Consider the following 17,697-nt stretch of genomic DNA (forward strand, 5'->3'; position numbering starts at 1 on the left):
TATCTGGATTAAATTCCATCTGGCATTTCTCCGCCCAATTTTCCAGCCTATCTATACCCTGCTGTATTGTCCGACAATGTTCATCGCTATCCGCAAGTCCAGCCATCTTCGTGTCATCCGCAAACTTGCTTAATATTGCAGTATGAATAACAAAATCAGTATCGGAGAAATGTGAGCATGATTAAAATCTAATAAATCAAGTTTCATACATTTTATTTCAGCCTAATGTAGGTGACCCCCAAACCTTGGGAGATTTTGAGGTAAGCTTACCCTGTCTCACATCTCGGGTGTGAATAGAATAGGGCTGAGAAACACCAATTTTCACTTTAAACATGATTAACAAACTAAGATTCTAACAAAAGTGTAGGAAAGGGTAATGATAATGTAGTTAATGGTTTCTATCTGTAATACATCTTCATTTGATACGGATGCAAAGTCTTCAGTTTTGGAATTCTTCAACTTGCTGATATACATTGAACCAACTGCATGATTCTACACCAGAAAATGTAACGAGACTGTGGAGAATTACAAATTTACAATCACAGGACCAAAGCCTATTTTCTGTCTGTGAGAAATGAGACCCAAATCATTTTCTTTTCAATTCTGCCAAGTTCCTTTATATTTGCTCAAAACCTGCGTCAATGTGTTAAGCTGAAACTGGGCTACATTCTCCTTTATTAAACATTACAGTTACAAAGGCAGCACCATTTTTAACTTCTGTGCTTCTAGACTGATCCATATTTGCAGATGTGATGCCCTACATATTATATCCTCACATTCCTTCCTCTCCCGGTAGTCTCCCGATCTCTATATTATGTTTTATGATTTTAATCTTTAGGATTTAATTTGCATGGTTACTTACTAACTACATTTTAGACCCCCTTCCCCTGAGGTATGATCCACAAATTTTGTTACCAAAAGACTTTTGTAAGGTCACAGAAGCAAGAAAAAAAAAACTTACATTCATATAGCACTTTTCAAAGCCACTGGACATTTCAAAGTGTTTCACATTCAATAAAGTATTTTATGAAGTTGTGTGATTGCCCCTTTAAGGGCAACACAGCAGATTAAAGGTCAGCGGGCCTGGGGGAACAATTGGGAGTCAGGGTGGGTGTGGTGAACCATCGTTGGTTCCCACTAGATAGTACTGAGCCAGGGTCTGGCCAGTACTATGAGTATGTATATATGTTGCTGTTGGGGTTAGGGATGGGTTGTTCTACTTGTTGCTGTTGGGGTTAGGGTTGGGCTGTCACACCTGTATTATAGTTATTATGGTACATCCCAGTCGGGCTCCGCCTCCTGGGAGAGGTATAAAGGTCACTGCTCTGTCTGGGACCCCTCAGTCTGGGATTGTGTACTATACATGGTAGCTTCGTTGTAATAGTAAATAAAAGCCTTTATTTCCTTGAGCATCTCAAGCCTCGTGTGTGATAACGCGCATCAATTTTATTTACTATTACAACAAAGCTACCATGTATAGTACATGATCCCAGACTGAGGGGTCCCAGACAGAGCAGTGACCTTTATACCTCTCCCAGGAGGCGGAGCCCGACTGGGATGTACCATAATAACTATAATACAAGGTGTAACAGCCCAACCCTAACTCCAACAGCAACAAGTAGAACAACCCATCCCTAACCCCAACAGCAACATATATACATACTCGTAGTACTGGCCAGACCCTGGCTCAGTACTACCTAGTGGGAACCAACGATGGTTCACCACAGTGGGGAATCATACCAGGGGTGAAGTCAACTTTGGCAGGAGACATGTAGAGAGCAAGCTGCAGCAATGAGGCTGCTGAACAATTCTCATTAATAAATACTTTTTGTGTTTACTAATGGAGTCCTTGAAAGTGCATCTTTACAGAAATGTATCCTGGTTGTAATCTAGGACACGCTAATTTGCGCTCAACAAATTCCCGCAAACGTCAATGTGATAATGATTGAGGGTTAAATACTGGCTACAGCGCAGAGTCAGGTTGATCCTCTCACAGGGCTCAGCTCTAGCTCATTCAGTGTCTCTCTGAGACAGAATGCCCCAGGGGTTACCTCAGAGAGTAACTGTGAGTAATTCCTACCGCTGCTGTAGAATCGCCAAGTCTAAGAAACGCTTGGCAGAATGGATTTAATACATGGTAATACTGGCACGCAGTGAGGATGAACACTTACCACAAGGGTATCCATTTCAGAACAGGGGATAATCAAATATAATTACAACAAGGAGCATGTTCTAGGCGGTTCCTTCATTACACTGTGTATAAAGTGAATTGGAACAAAAAGCTGACGTTGACAAGAGAGGACAACTTTCAGTTCAGGATAAGACTTTTGGAACTTAATATTTCAATGGGGATAATTTGGGGGACAAAATCACAATACTAATGGGAAACAGTTTTCTTGACGCCAAATCCTGAACTGTTGAGGCACGAGGATCCAGGGACCATTTTCATGATTGTAAACAGGGAGAGAGAAACAGCTAGTTAGACAGGAGAGCTAGGATTATTGAAAACTGACAATTCCTGGCTGTTCAACAATACCAGTCCAACCTGGTATTGGACTGTACCAGTTCTGGTACTGGTCTTGAGACAGGTTGGGAAGGAATGGGGAAACTGTAGGTTGGGATTCTCCGCCCTCGTCCGTGGCTGCCATTCTCCAATCCCATTGGAGTGAAAGGACATTTGGCTGAGTGCCAAATTCCCCGTTGTCACTGGCAGTGGTAGTGAGGCGTGCAAGATCAGGGAATTCCAGCCATAATGTTAAAGGTAAGTGACGTCCTTTATCTTGCAGACAAGCCTTCCCTCTGGAATCTGTACGACATAACAAAAGAGAGCCATTGAGACATTGCGGATCAGAAGAAGGCGATTCAACCCATTGAGGCCAAATATATCACCATCTAAAATGGAGGAGCTAGTGATACAAATAAAAGAATAAGCTATGGATTGTTGACAATATGCATGGAATTTTTAAAATATCCATTAAATATTTAGCAAAATGAACAAAAATCTGAAATGATCCATTGATCCAAATTACTGCTGATCAGTGCGTTAATGGAACCTGAGAAAGTGACTGGGCTCGAAGGTAGAAGCAAGAAAATGATACCACCAAATGGGGTCTAAACGCCATTGATCACAGGTAAATGTTTGGAAGGTCTAAACCAAAATCTGGGAGAAGATGTGTCAGTGCATCCAACAGAAAAGGAGCTGACTAAGCAAGAAAGCCAGGTTAACTGAAATAGTTGATAATGGACAAGTTCAAGTCTCCAAAAATGCTGCACTCCCATGGTATTGCACTGACGTTAATGGATTAACATACTCAAGTCCTGGAGTGGGGCTTGGACCTACAACCTTCTGACCAAGGGGCATGACTACTATCAACCAAACCAAGCTGAAACTTGCTCACAGTCAAGAACAGTAATTACTCATAGTTGGCACTGGTCAATAATAAAATGGTCAACAAAATTCAACAGAGTCAGAAACAGTCAGTAAAACTCAACAACAACCAACAATAATATTGGTAACAATCAACACTGGGCAGTAATCCAATCATTGGTGCTAATAACACAAACAGTAACAATCAGCAAATATGGACAATATCGGTCAGATTAGGCAGCAACGTAGCAAATAACATTCAAAGATATCGAGCTACAATCAACATAGGCACCAGATCAGTGACGTTAACAGGAACACAAACCAATATTACACTCATACTAACAGCTGGCAACCTAGCTAATCTGGCAATGCTCCACATCAATTAAAGTCCTGTAAATAATACAAGGTCGAAAATTACAATGTGACATTATCACCACTAAATTGTAGTAATCAGGTACAAAAAATAATCAGAAAGACTAATTGAACATTAGCCTTTGTAAAGAGATGGCTAGAGTATAAAGGAGAAGAGATTTTTCATCAGTTATATAAAACTCTGTTTAGACCACATGTACAGTAATGCAGACCATTCTGGGCATCGGACCTTTGGAAGGGCTGGATTGGTTTAGGTCAGAGTGCAGTGCAGATGCACCAGTATGTTACCAACTTACCAAAAGTTAGATTATGAGGAGAGATTACATAAAATAGACCAGTATAAAAGGTGAAGGGGTGATTTGGTTGAAGATATTAGAATTTTACAATGATTTGATAGGACAGATGGAAAGAAGCTTTTTCTGATAGTAGGGGTATAGCCGAAGACAAGGCACACAACTTTAAAATCTGAGCCAGGAGAATCAGAGGAAAAGTCACAAAACATCTCTTTATGCACAGAGTGGTCAAAGTGTGGAGCTCCCTCTGTGAAAAGCCGATGACACGAGTTCAGTGATTAATTTTCAATCTGAGATTGATGGATTTTTGACAGACCAGGGGTATAAAGAGATATGGAACCAAGATTGAGTTACGTTTCAGATCAGGCGTGATCACATTCAATGGCTGAACAGGCTCAAAGGGCTGAATGGCCTACGATCCTTTAACACTTTCAGCATTTATAGTGTTGCCCAATGTAACTTGCTGGCAATATCAGTAATACAATTAGTACCAGTACCACCTTGAGTAACAGTCCTTGATTTGATTTCTTATTGTCACATGCATTGGTATACAGTGAAAAGTATTGTTTCTTGCACGCTATCCAGACAAAACATACTGTTCATAGAGTACATAGGGGAGAAGGAAAGGAGAGGGTGCAGCATCTGTTGAAGAATCAATAATAATCAATGTATATGTGGAGGAAGTACCTGATTGTAATGTTTCTCACAATAGGCCAGTCCTTTCCGTTCAAAGTGATGATGTCCCAGAAATGGCTTCTCACATTTCGCACAAACAAAATGCTGCAGGAAGTGAACAGAGTCAAAGTCGTGAAATGAGGCAGGATTTTCTATAGTCATTCTCATAATGTGGGTGTCCCTGGCTAGGCCAGCATTTATTGCCCATCTCTAATTGCTCTTGAGAAGTGGTGGTGAGCTGCCTCCCTGAACCCCACTACAGTCTCTGAGGTGTAGGTACTCCCACAGTGCTGTTAGGGAGGGAGTTCCAGGATTTTGACCCAGCGACAGTGAAGGAACAGTGACATATTTACAAGTCAGGATGGTGAGTGATGTGAAGGTGATGGCATTCCCTAATACCAGCTGACATAGTCTTTCTTAGTGTTGGAGATTGTGAGTTTTGCAGACATTGTTGAATATGTCTTGAATTACAACAGGGAATGTCGGGACCTCAGGCAATGATGTCTCCTGGAAACTGAGATTTCCCATTTGCTTCTCAATCTGGGACCATTGCTTTTTCCCAGCCTGCCACACTGCTGGCATTAAGGAGATCAGTGGATTTTCCTTCCTTCCACTCCAGTAACTACACAGCCATGTGGAAGGTACAGGAAGGAGCAGTCATGGCACTGCGATCTCTCATTGAAACTGGCTTACACTCACTTCAACTGACCTCTGCTTCCTGCTATATGTTGAAGAGAGTCTTCCCTCCTCTCCACAACATGAGGAAGATGGAGTTGGTACAAATTAGAATAACAGGCAGCAGAGATTTGGAAGGACTCCAGCTTCGGGAAAGTGGAAAATGGGAGGGCAGCCTGGGGTGGGTTGGAATCCAGAGTCCAGAAGTACCAAAGATAAGGTCGAGTGTTCCAGCAACAGAGGAGCTGAGGTAGAGCAGAGACGAGCAACAGAGACGAAGGCAGTCTTAGTGACGGCGTGAAAATGTTATTGAAAACTCATCTGAGGGTCAGTAGGACAGTGTGATTCAACCTGAGACAGCAATCAAGGACAGGGATGGAATCATTCACAAGGCCTAGAAAAAGCTTTAACCTTAACTTCTTCCAGTCTCTGGTGTTCCCCTTTTATAATTTTTTTAATTCTTTCATGGGAGGTAGGCATCACTGGGGTCGCTGGCTGGGCCAGCATTTGTTGCCCATCTCTAATTGCCCTTGAACTGAGTGGCTTGCTCGGCCATTTCGGAGGGCAGTTAAGAGTTAACCACATTGTTGTAAGTCTGGAGTCACGTGCAGGCCAGACCAGGTAAGGACGGCAGATTTCTTTCCCTAAAGGACATTAGTGAATCAGATGGGTTTTTCGGACAATTAATAAACAGTTGTTATGATCACCATCACTGAGATTAGATTTATATTCCAGATTCATTAACTGAATTCAACTTCTACCATCTGCCGTGGTGGGATTTGAACCCATGTCCCCAGGGCATAAGCCTGGGTCTCTTCACTAGTCAAGTGGCATTACCACTATGCCACTGTCTCTGCTAAATTGTCGATTCCTGGAGTTCACTGGCACCATTTGATATTGAGCACCCACCTCAACATGCCACTGTTTCCCCAAGGCATTCACCACTCGTCCCTCAATAGGCCGGCGACAGGCTCCGCAGATTGGGATCCCCATTTTATCATGGCAGGGGAGGCAGTACAGTTCCCCTTTCAGCTCTCGAGCCTCGGGTGTCAGCTCCTTCCTGAAAATTGCCGGACATAATCTCAGTGACAACTCAAACAGCTTTAAACTTCCAATATCTTCACTTCTTTTTCAGAAATCACAGATAAATGTATGCGACATGGCCAATTAAGCTACTTGTGACTCAATATTGCTAGCACATTAAACAGACAGCAGAGTGGAGAATTGAAGGGATTGGGTAGCACAGGCCAGAAGTGGAGTCAGAAAATGGATATGATATTAAGTATAATTACTAATGGATTGAGATCCATGGGAATAGTCAGTCTTTTCTACACAAGCAGGGAACATCATTAATATAAGTAATAATCGAGGAATGGCATGTCTGAGCCACAGGGGCGATTTCTTTCTTTATTTTTGCATGGGATGTGCGTGTTGCTGCCTAGGTCAGCAGATGTTGCCCATCCCTGATTGTCCCTGAGAAGGTAGTGATGGGCCGCCATGGTAAACTGCTGCTGCCCCCATACATCTGCTGCCTTTGTTCTTTTATGTGGTGCTGATCACGGGTTTGAAGAGTGTTGCTGAAGGAGCCTTGGAGAGTTGCTGCAGCGCATCTTGTAGATGGCACACACTGCTACCACTGTGCATCGGTGGTGGAGGGAGTGAATGTTAGAAGTGTTGGATAGGATATTGGTCAAGCGGGCTGCTTTGACCTGGATATTATTAAGCTTCTTGGTGCCACTCCTCCAGGCAAGTGGATGGGCAGGCTTTGGAGAGCCTGAAAGTGAGGTTCTTGTTGTAGAATTACCAGCTTTGGACCTGCTCTTGTAGCCACTGTAGTACTTTTATGGCTAGTTTCTGGTCAATGGTAACTCCCAGGTTATTGATAGTGAGGGATTCAGTGAGGCTAATGCATTGAATGCCGAGAGGAGATGGTTAGATTCTCTCTTGTTGGAGATGGTCATTGCCTGGCATTTGATCCACAATGTGTATAGAGTAATAATTGGTGTGTATTCTAAATTCAACAGTCAATAGATATTCTCATATAATGATTGAGTTGTTATTCTAACTCACCCACAGTGGGTACAGTTGAAATGATCAGCATGATAAGCATCACTCTTATACATCAGTGGCACTTCATCAATGATGAGGTGGCACTTCTGACAGATATACTGGCCAAGACGCTTTGCTTTCTCTCGGTTGTGACAGGGTCTGCAGAGATGCCTGTGGGTGAAAGAATATTGGACTGCTCAAAAGACAAAACATGTGTTCCTGTGTTTCACACACACCCAGTAACACCAGATACTAATGCGTGTCTGACCACAGACACACTTAATCTCTAAATGTATATATGCACGATTTAAATGTAAACACACATATAATTCTCTTTGCCTGAAAATTACTATTACATTAGTGAATTAATATCTAATGTATAGCATTCCTTTTGTCAAATTAATTGTCAAAGAAATGGAATGTCAAAAGCTGTAAGCTTCTATCAATCAATATTCCCATGGTGACTTTTATATAAAAGGGCATGCATTCCACAAACACACATGTACATATGCGCACAGACACACATACACACACACACAGTACACTCACAGGTGCAGACACACCCATACACACGCACACACAGACACACTGATGTGTACATACACATTCACACATGTATACCACACAAATATGAACCAGCACAGACACACACGCAAACAGGTGCATAACACAAATATGGCAACATAAACAAAAACACACAAAAATATATACACACCCACACACACATGCACAGTGTGTAAAACTGCAAATACATTTGTCCAATTATTGTTCAGTATAAAGGAGACTTTATGGCTGTTTGTACCTCTGGAATAATCACTATAAGATAGGCCCATCCTCATGTCTCTTCCCCCATTTCCTTTCCATATCCATAGATTTATCCATATCACTTTAAAAAACTACTCTGGGTTTTGCTCCCCTCAGTGTTTCCATGATCTAACAATCCTCTCCAAACTGTATCATACATGTAGAGTCACACTCACCGCTGCATTACTGAATGTAAACACATAAACTCCAGTAATACACGGAGCTACACACAGTCAATAATGTGGAGTTAAGGTGTGACTCTCAGTCCTCATTATCAATAAGCAGAAGCAGATATCAGTTAATATTTCTGGAAAGCTGAATTGTGTAGGAACATATATGATTGAGCACCAATATCTTAGACAAAGCCATATCACTTAAAAAGCAAGTCAATGGTCTTTGTGCTGAGATTTAATTTAAGGTCTATCAAATGGGGCCCCATACATTTTTTCTGTATGAAATCTAAAGGGACGTGAATGAAGTCATGTACCACCCTTTTTAAACAATTCGTATTTCTTTTGGCAAAAGAAATAATCCAACATCTTTATGTCAGCACAACTAATTTAGCCTGCCAATGTCCAGGGCTGCATTACTCGCAGTCAGTCTGGGTGTGGTTACATTTCCAAATTTCCCCTCCCAGTTTGTGAATGTTAATTCCAACGTTTGGAGGCCAATCTACCTCCAATCTATCTGGATTTACCTAATCTCAATCTGCAGGGCCATTCCAGACCCTTAACCTGAGGAGGTGATGCTTTAGCCTACAGAAACCCACCTGCATGGATTCAGTGGAATGCCAGTCCACAGAAATCTTTATAAAGGGAGATAAATCTCCAATCTCCCAGAACACAATTCAACTAGCAAAGATCAATCTGTCTTTAATCTTTCCAAAATGCATGGATCAATTTACCCCCAATCTACAGCAATCAATCAACTTTGAATCTTTCAAGATCCAACCTATCCTTCCAGTTCCATTCTGTTTGGACTGGGCTGCACTAGATCCGCAAACATTAATCTACATGTAACCTGTCGAGCTCAGCACACCCACATTGTGAAGGGTCTCGGTTCCATCAAGTCTGTGATTCCCCCGTTTACATAGGTTAGTCTCATACAAGTATTAGAATTAACCTCTCCTCAGACAACGGACACAAATGTACCCCAAGTGGAAGAGATTAATCTGCAGACCATCCACACACAGTGATCCGATCTCTATCACTTGCTGACTGGCTAGTTCCTATTTCCCAAATGCGATTTCCTTTGCAAAACCGACACGAGGCAGCATCCAATTTTAAAGCTCCTTTTTTGCTGAACAAATCTCTACTCCTTGTTCCCAGCTCCCCATTCAGCGCTACCTGCTGCCTGTTTCCTAGCCCTTGGACCAATTTCTCCATTCCCTAATGTCTACTCTCTCCATTCCCTATTCCCCACTCTCCGTTCCCTATTGCCCTCTCTCCGTTCCCTATTGCCCTCTCTACATTCCCTATTCCCCTCTCTACATTCCCTATTCCCCTCTCTCCATTCCCTATTCCCCTCTCTCCGTTCCCTATTCCCCTCTCTCCATTCCCTATTGCCCTCTCTCCATTCCCTATTGCCCTCTCTACATTCCCTATTGCCCTCTCTACATTCCCTATTGCCCTCTCTACATTCCCTATTCCCCTCTCTACATTCCCTATTCCCCTCTCTACATTCCCTATTGCCCTCTCTCCATTCCCTATTCCCCTCTCTCCATTCCCTATTGCCCTCTCTCCGTTCCCTATTCCCCTCTCTCCATTCCCTATTGCCCTCTCTACATTCCCTATTCCCCTCTCTACATTCCCTATTCCCCTCTCTCCATTCCCTATTGCCCTCTCTCCATTCCCTATTCCCCTCTCTCCATTCCCTGCTCTGTTCACTTACTTCATCACCCTCAGCTCATGTGAACTGTTTGATCATCTGCCATTATTCACAAAGTTTGTTGTGTTTGTGTGAAATTCTGTGCAGACCCTTTGTTAGAAATGTTTTTTGAGTACCAGATGGCAAGAATTCTTACTTGTGATTCATAGTATTTACAGTTTTGTTAAATTCAATTTATTTTTCAAATGATTTAGTGCATGTCACATTCCCTCACAATATCTCACTGATAGGACTCCCAGCAATAATGTATTTCTAAAGAATTGCATATAAGGGAGATCCCTTTATGGTGGCTTTATTCCTTTATCCTTTAGCTGGCATCCATCTTAATGAATCTCAAAGACTGTTTTATAAACTAGGTTAATAAACTGAGGAGCCTGATTAAAATAGTTTATCACTGCTTAGATTTAGGCTCTCAACAGCTTTGCCTTGTTTAAATGGAAATAGCAACGAATATGCGACACAGAAAGGGGTTGTTAGAGATGGTTGAGTCAATGAATAAGAGAATCAGAAGTGTATTTGTGTGCGTGTCCATCCATGTGTGCAGTGTGAGACATCAGGTCTGTGTGGCTGTGTGTGTATGTATGTGTGTGAGGGTGTGAGAGTCCGTGTCTGTGCATATGGAGTCCATGTAGAGTTTGTGTGTGTGCCTGCACGGGCATGTGCATGCATGTGCATGCGGGTATGCATGTGTGTATTTGCATGTGTGTGCGTGAGTATGCATACATGTGTGCATGTGCTGTGTGTGCACATGTGCATGAATTGCATGTGCAGGTGTGCTTGTGTGTTAGAGCTAACAACTCTTGATATGTTTTAATTGTAAAGTGCAATCTATTCCCATTCCATAGCTCCAACTACGCAAGAAACACTTAAATGATTACAGTGTGTGTATTCTTCGACATTTCTGTCAGTCTGTAACCGAGTCTAACAACAGGTGGTGCCTGTTTCCTCTGAGTGAAAGTTGTTGTTTTTGCATTTGAAACCACTTTGTTGAAGGAACTGAAAGCTAAACCCTGCGGTGCTGAACAGCTCGAGTCAACAAGCAGGGCAGAGGATGCAGGTTGGAAAAGCTTGCAGTGTGTGGACTCCAGGCTCTGAGCACTCACTGTGACCAGTTCAAACTCCACTATGAACTACCTAGTTTCACAAAAGTACCTGTTCCTGACACACAATCACCTGGCAGTATTAACCCAGTCGTCCTCAAACTCTTGTCATCCGCAGACCATTTAGGAGGCAAAAGACTCCAGAGACCACTGACTGACTCTTCTCCCACTTCTGCTTGCTGCAAAAAAAAACCCTATCAAGATGAACGGAAAGGATGACATTTCTTTTACTGAGACACCAATGAGGTGATGTCAGGTTCCAAGCGGAGAACTTCAGTCTCGTGTCAGGCTTCATGGTCAGTCAGTTCCTCTTCTCTGGTATCAGCCCCACAAGTGGGGAAAAGCCAATCTTGCAGTTGCAACAGTCACACACATTGTGGGTATAAAACAACATTGTTGTTGCTCAAGCTTGTAGGAACAAAGGAAATAGGAGCAATAGGTATTCAGGCCCTCGAGCCTGCTCGCCGTCCAGATCATAGCTGATCTCCCACCTCAACACCATTTGCACACACTATCCCTGCATCCCTTCATGTTTTTAACATTGAAAAGTCTATCAATCTCTGTCTTGTAGAAACTCAATGACTGATCCACCACAGCCCTTTGAAGTAGTGAATTACAAAGATTCACCACCCTCTGAGTAAAGAAATTCCTCCTCATTCCAGTCCGAAATGCCCTACCCTTTATTGTGAGACTGTGTCCCCTTGGTTCCAGACACCCTCAGGCAGGGGAAACATCCTTCCTGTATTCACCCTGCCAAGCTCTGTAAGAATTTTGCACGTTTAAATAGGAACACCTCTCATTCTTCTGAACTCCTCAATCTCTCCTCCTGGGACAACCCCACGATCCCGGGAATACATTTGGAGAAACTTCACTGCATTCCCTCTTTAACAACTTTATCCTTCCTTAGGTAAGGAGACCAAAACTGTACACAATACTCCATACACCGGCTCACCAAGAGTCTATAAAACTGCAGCAAGTTTCACTGGCACTTAACATGACTCTGACACTTCTCAAGGTTCCAAAGATGTATTTATATTGCATGGGCAGCATGGTGGCACAGTGGTTAGCACTGCTGCCTCACAACTCCAGGGACCTGGGTTCGATTCCAGGCTTGGGTAACTATCTGTGCGGAGTCTGCACATTCTCCGTGCCTGCGTGGGTTTCCTCCGGGTGCTCCGGTTTCCTCCCACAGTCCAAAGATGTGCAGGTTATGTAGATTGGCCATGTTAAATTGCCCCTTAGTGTCCTGGGATGCGTAGGTTAGAGGATTAGTGAGGCAAATTTGTGGGGTTACGGGGATAGGACCTTGGATTGGAATGTTGTTGGTGTAAACTCAATGGGCTGAATGGCCTCCTTCTGCACTGTAGGATTTCTATGGTGATTATTCTCAGTGCTTATACAGCACCTTTCGCAAAACACAGCCCACCATGCCTTGCAGCCACTGAAGTACTGTTGAAGTGTAGTCACTATTGGAATGTTTGTCAAAGAAAAGCTCCTCCCATTGACTTGTGGTATAAGGACTGGAGGGGGCGGGCGGCACCGATTGAAGGTTTTGAGTTAGAGATGCCAGGGGAATGTGAGCAAAAACCTTTCTGACACAGCGAGTGGTAGTGAGCTGGAACTCGCTGTTCACAAGGGTAGTGGAAGTGGAATGATTTCAAAAGGAAATTGGATGGGAAATACCCTGCAGAGCTACTAGGAAAGAGAGTGGCAATGGGCCTGACTTCACAGAGGGCTGGTGTGAACCTTGATGGACCAAATGACCTCCTTCTATGCCGTATTGATGATATGACCACGACTCCAAGAGGGTTGTCACAACTCAATGAATTTCACGTGATTTAAATAGGAAAAAGCCTTCGATGGAGGGTCCCGAGAAATGGATTTCCGGTTCCAAAAAAGTGCAAAGCATTGGAAACACGGTGAGGAAACCAGTTAACGTATGACATTAGATTAAGCTGAACATACGGTTGAATTCCCCTTTGTGACAGGTGGCCTCCTTGTTCACGGTTTTTACACAGCCATTATATTTATACTCTTGGTAACAGGCATGTCTTCATTAACGTTTGTGACTAGAGTTGAACCCTTGTCTGGCTGGTGACTTCTGCCTTTATCCAATCTGCTGGTGCACATTACACAGTATAATGTTCTCCCCCTGCCCCTTAGTTAAAAGACACAAACGTAAGCACAAAGACTTTCACACCGCATTCCGTCTTAATGCCCTTTAGACATCTCAGACATTTTTCTTTCCTATTTGTATAACTTGAGGATCCATTTCCTGAGCGCTGGAGTTGGAAAGTGAGCAATGAATTTCACACTCCACATGCGCTGTCCTCTAAACACAGCCTGAACGCTCCAGACTCCCCCAGCAGAAAGTCAATAAGAGGCTTCTCTCACGCTCACTTTACCCAGTGCCTCGATATCAATCTGGAATGCTTCACATCTTCCTGCTGTGCTGATGTCGAAGGCTTTTGATGTCCCACAGACACAGCAGGTGCAGCCCAGGTTTAAGCTTGAAAACAGTTATGAGAGTCGTCCGCATTCCCACATGTTTGACCAGCTTTGCAAACGTGTGGCTGATGCTGATCCACATCTCTCTTTTCCCAGCCTGAAGAGTCTGCCACTGAGGGAGCTGGTGCATGTGAGCAGAGTCTGTGGCTGTGGGACCAGCGCCCCCACCTCTGAGTCAGAGGCTGATGTGGGGTTGAGCCCCTTTTCAGAGTTGCGAACACAAGATTTGGGCCGACACTCCAGGCTGGAGCTGAAGCATTGTTAAAGCTGCTGTCTCTCAGCTGAGGCTCCGTATACCCTCTCAGGCAGAAATCCCATGGCAAAGAACAGCAGTGGAGTTCACCCCTGTTTATCTTTCAATCAACATCACTAAATAAAATGATGATCAGGGCAGGACGACGGCACAGTGGTTAGCACTGCTGCCTCACAGCGCCAGGGATCCAAGATGTGTAGGTTAGAGGGATTAGTGGGGTAAATATGTGGGGTTAAGGGATAGGGCTTGGGTGAGATGCTCTTTTGGAGAGTCCGTACAGACTCAGTGGGCCAAATGGCCTCCTTCTGCATTGTAGGGATTCTATGAAGCCACCTTGCGGATTGAGGAGCTCCCTTGGTGTCAGTTGGTGCTGTACTTTCTGCATTACACCATTGGCTGACTTTATCCAGTTCCATCACGGCAGCTTTCCCTCTCCCCCCAGCTTCCCCAGCTGTTACAACAGGCCATTTAAATGTCCAATAACTACGCCGGGTCAGGAAGATCCCATCAGCCAGAGGGGCTGGAAAGTTCCAGCCATTGTCAACTCTTCAATGGCTACAAAGCATTTTGGGATGTTCTAAAGTCATGAAAGGCACTATATAAATGCATGTCTCTCTTAGGAAACAAAAAACGGATAGCACACCTAAGGCCACTCGGACCATCATGTCTCTATCAGCTGGAAAATAATCTATACAACTTTATCTCACTTTCCAGCTCTTGGACTGTAGCCCTGTAGTTATGGCAGCTCCAGTTCAAAGCTAAGTGATATTAAAAATGTGATGAGGACGTCTATATCACCCTTTCTAGCAGTGAGTTCCAGACTCCCACTACCCTTTGGGTGAATAAAATCCTCTCAACTTGTAATAAGTCTTCTGAGGCAGAAGACTTCACCAAAATCCCTTTATTTACAATTCCAACAGCAGTACACAGACTGCTATCAGTCAGCAGTCTATCTTTGGGAGTGCCAGAGGAACTGACACTTCCAGTTAAATTCAAGGAAAAGACTCCCTGATTTGACCATAAATTGACTCCTTAATCAGGGAGTTCATATTTCAATAGGCCAACCTCAATGGCCTGATGAAGTCATTACACAACTCGCCTCTAATCCTTCTGCTAATTATGCCCTCTGGTTATTGAACTTGCTGCTATGGAAAATAATGCCGTCCTATTCACTCTATCTTGGTTGTTCATCATTTTATACATCTTGATTAGGCCACCACTCAGTCTCTTCTAGGACAATCCAATCTTCTCTCTTAATCAAAATACCTGGCAACATCCCCGTAAATCTCCTCTGTACCCTCTCTCATGTGATCATGTCCTTCCTGGGGCCCGAACTGTATACAATACAATAGTTGCAGCCGAGCTAAAGTTCAATTTTAATTCTTTCATTTGTTGGGAATGTCGCTGGCAAGGCCGGCATTTATTGTCCATCCCTAATTGCCCTTGAGAAGATGGTGGTGAGCTGCCTTCTGGAACTGCTGCAGTCCATGTGGTGTAGGTACACCCACAGTGCTGTTAGGGACAGAGTTCCAGAAATTTGACCAAGCGACAGTGAAGGAACGGTGATATATTTACAAGAAAGGATGGTGAGTGACTCGGAGAGGAACCTCCAGTGGGTTTCATGTGTCTGCTGCCCTTGTCCTTCTATTAGTGAGTTTGAAGGTGCTGTTAAAGGAGGCTTGGCAAGTTGCTGCAGCACTGCATCTTATAGATGTTACACACTGCGCCACTGTGCATCAGTAGTAGAGAGAGTGAATGCACAATTTTATACACTTCTAGCATAACCTCCCTACACTTATATTCTATGTTTCAGCTAATAAAGGAAAGTATCCTATGTGCTTTCTTAATCATTTTATCTACCTTTCCAGACACCTTCAGGGATCTGTGGCCATGAACTCCAAGGCCCCTCTGTTCCTCTATGTTTCTCGAAATCCAACCATATATTGTCTATTCCCTTGTTTTGTTTGCCCTCTGCAAATGCACACTTTTCTGGATTGAATTCCATTTGTCATTTTCCGTCCACATGGCCAGTCCATTGGTATCTTCTTGCAGTCTTCAGCTTTCTCCCTCACTACAATTAATGTATGTATCATTCACAAACTTCTTAATCATGTCCCAAGAATTAAGTCTAAATTGTTGATATATATCCCAGGCAGCAAAGGATCCAGCACCGAGCCATGTGGAACCCCATTGGAAACAGCCATCCAGCCACAACAACACCCACTGTAACCCTTTGCTTCCTGTCACTGAGCCAACTGGTCATTTTCCCTCGGATCACACAAGCTTTTACTTTCCTTTGACTTATCCTTGCTGAAATCCATGTGGACTTACATTAATCCTCAATAACCCTCCTCAAAAAATTCAATCTAGTTAGTCAGACACGACCTTCTATGAACAAATCCATGCTGACCACCTTTCATTACTCCATGGGAGACACTAATCTGGAGCAATGGCAGGGATTAAACCGGGGAATGTCTGATCAATGAGTAGTGTGTGGGTGTGTGTGTGTTTAAACACTTCAAACAGTAGCTATAATTAGGTTCAGGAAAGATTCTGAAGCCAGGAAACATGCTGTACAAACACAAGCTCTTTCTTAAACTGATGTAAAATTGACCTTGTGTGATAACTCTGGTTGTTCCTTTATTGCTTGTTATATACCTTTGTCTAATTTCTCTCTATAGATCTGAGCTAGATCCTGTGTTGGATGTATACATCCCAACTTTCCCTTAAGGGAGCTGTTATCCAACACCAACTGGTGTTTTGATAGGACAGAAGTTTTGTTTAAATTGGTAATTTTTTCACGGTTAAAATCAAAGTCTGTGTGTTAAAGGACTGAATGAATGCGTTGAAATGCAGAAAATGCTCTCAGTGTGTGTCTCATCAATTAATAGAGGTATTCTTTCTCTGACTATGTTATCGAGTTCACGAGACTAGCTCAGTCTCACTCACAGCTGCTGTTTACTCTCCTCAGTTCTCTGTATGAAAACATCTGTATTCCCATAAATCAACTCGCCGAGTCGACCATCTCAAATAAAGCACATTCTGTTCAAATCAACAGCATGAAGTATTCAGAATCCACGCACCCAGCCAGGCTCACAATACTCCAGAGTCCACAGACCAGGGTCTCAGGCTCACTGCCCTCACAACTAACAGAAACTCAGGTACCATCATTTCAGGGGGTGAATTAAATCCACTTCCATGGGGCTCAAAGAAAAGGGCAAAAGAGAAGGGGAGAATGTGAAAGGGAAGTGAAAAAGGATTGCAGAGGAGATTATGGGAGGGGATTAAGGGTGGGTCGGTATGGTGGCACAGTGGTTAGGATTACTGCCTCACAGCACCAGGAACCCGGGTTCGATGCCAACCTTGGGTGACTGTGTGGCGTTTGCACATTTTCCCCATGTCTGCGCGAGTTTCCTCCCACAATCCAAAGATGTGCGGGTTAAATTGATCGGCCATGCTAAATTGTCCCTTAGTGTCGGGGGGCCAGCAGGGTAAATAATTGGGGTTAGGGGTATAGGGCCTGGTGGGATTGTTGTCAGTGCAGGCTTGATGGGCCCAATGGCTTCCTTCTGCACTGTAGGGATCCTATGATTCTTCTTCTATGATTCTTACTGTTTCACTAATACCCAACCAGTGGAAAACCAGTAAAATGGCAGCTAGCCCGTTTGCGCCATTTGTCCGCCACTTCTGAGTGTTGCCAAAAGATCTGGTGTC

At 43.5% G+C, this 17,697-nt stretch overlaps 1 protein-coding gene across 2 annotated transcripts in view; it reads right to left on the minus strand.

Moving 5' to 3' along the window:
- LOC144491419 (LIM and senescent cell antigen-like-containing domain protein 2) overlaps positions 1-17,697 on the minus strand; it is a 249,554-nt gene that overhangs the window by 14,804 nt on the left and 217,053 nt on the right. For both annotated transcript variants that reach the window (XM_078209216.1, XM_078209217.1), the window contains 3 exons: positions 7,453-7,602; positions 6,292-6,442; positions 4,720-4,812 (listed from right to left, as the gene is read on the minus strand). In XM_078209216.1, coding sequence (XP_078065342.1) covers positions 4,720-4,812; positions 6,292-6,442; positions 7,453-7,602 — 394 coding nt within the window. The remainder of the gene's footprint in view (positions 1-4,719; positions 4,813-6,291; positions 6,443-7,452; positions 7,603-17,697) is intronic.

This window comes from Mustelus asterias, chromosome 3 (assembly GCF_964213995.1).
Source record: "Mustelus asterias chromosome 3, sMusAst1.hap1.1, whole genome shotgun sequence".
Lineage (NCBI taxonomy): Eukaryota > Metazoa > Chordata > Chondrichthyes > Carcharhiniformes > Triakidae > Mustelus > Mustelus asterias.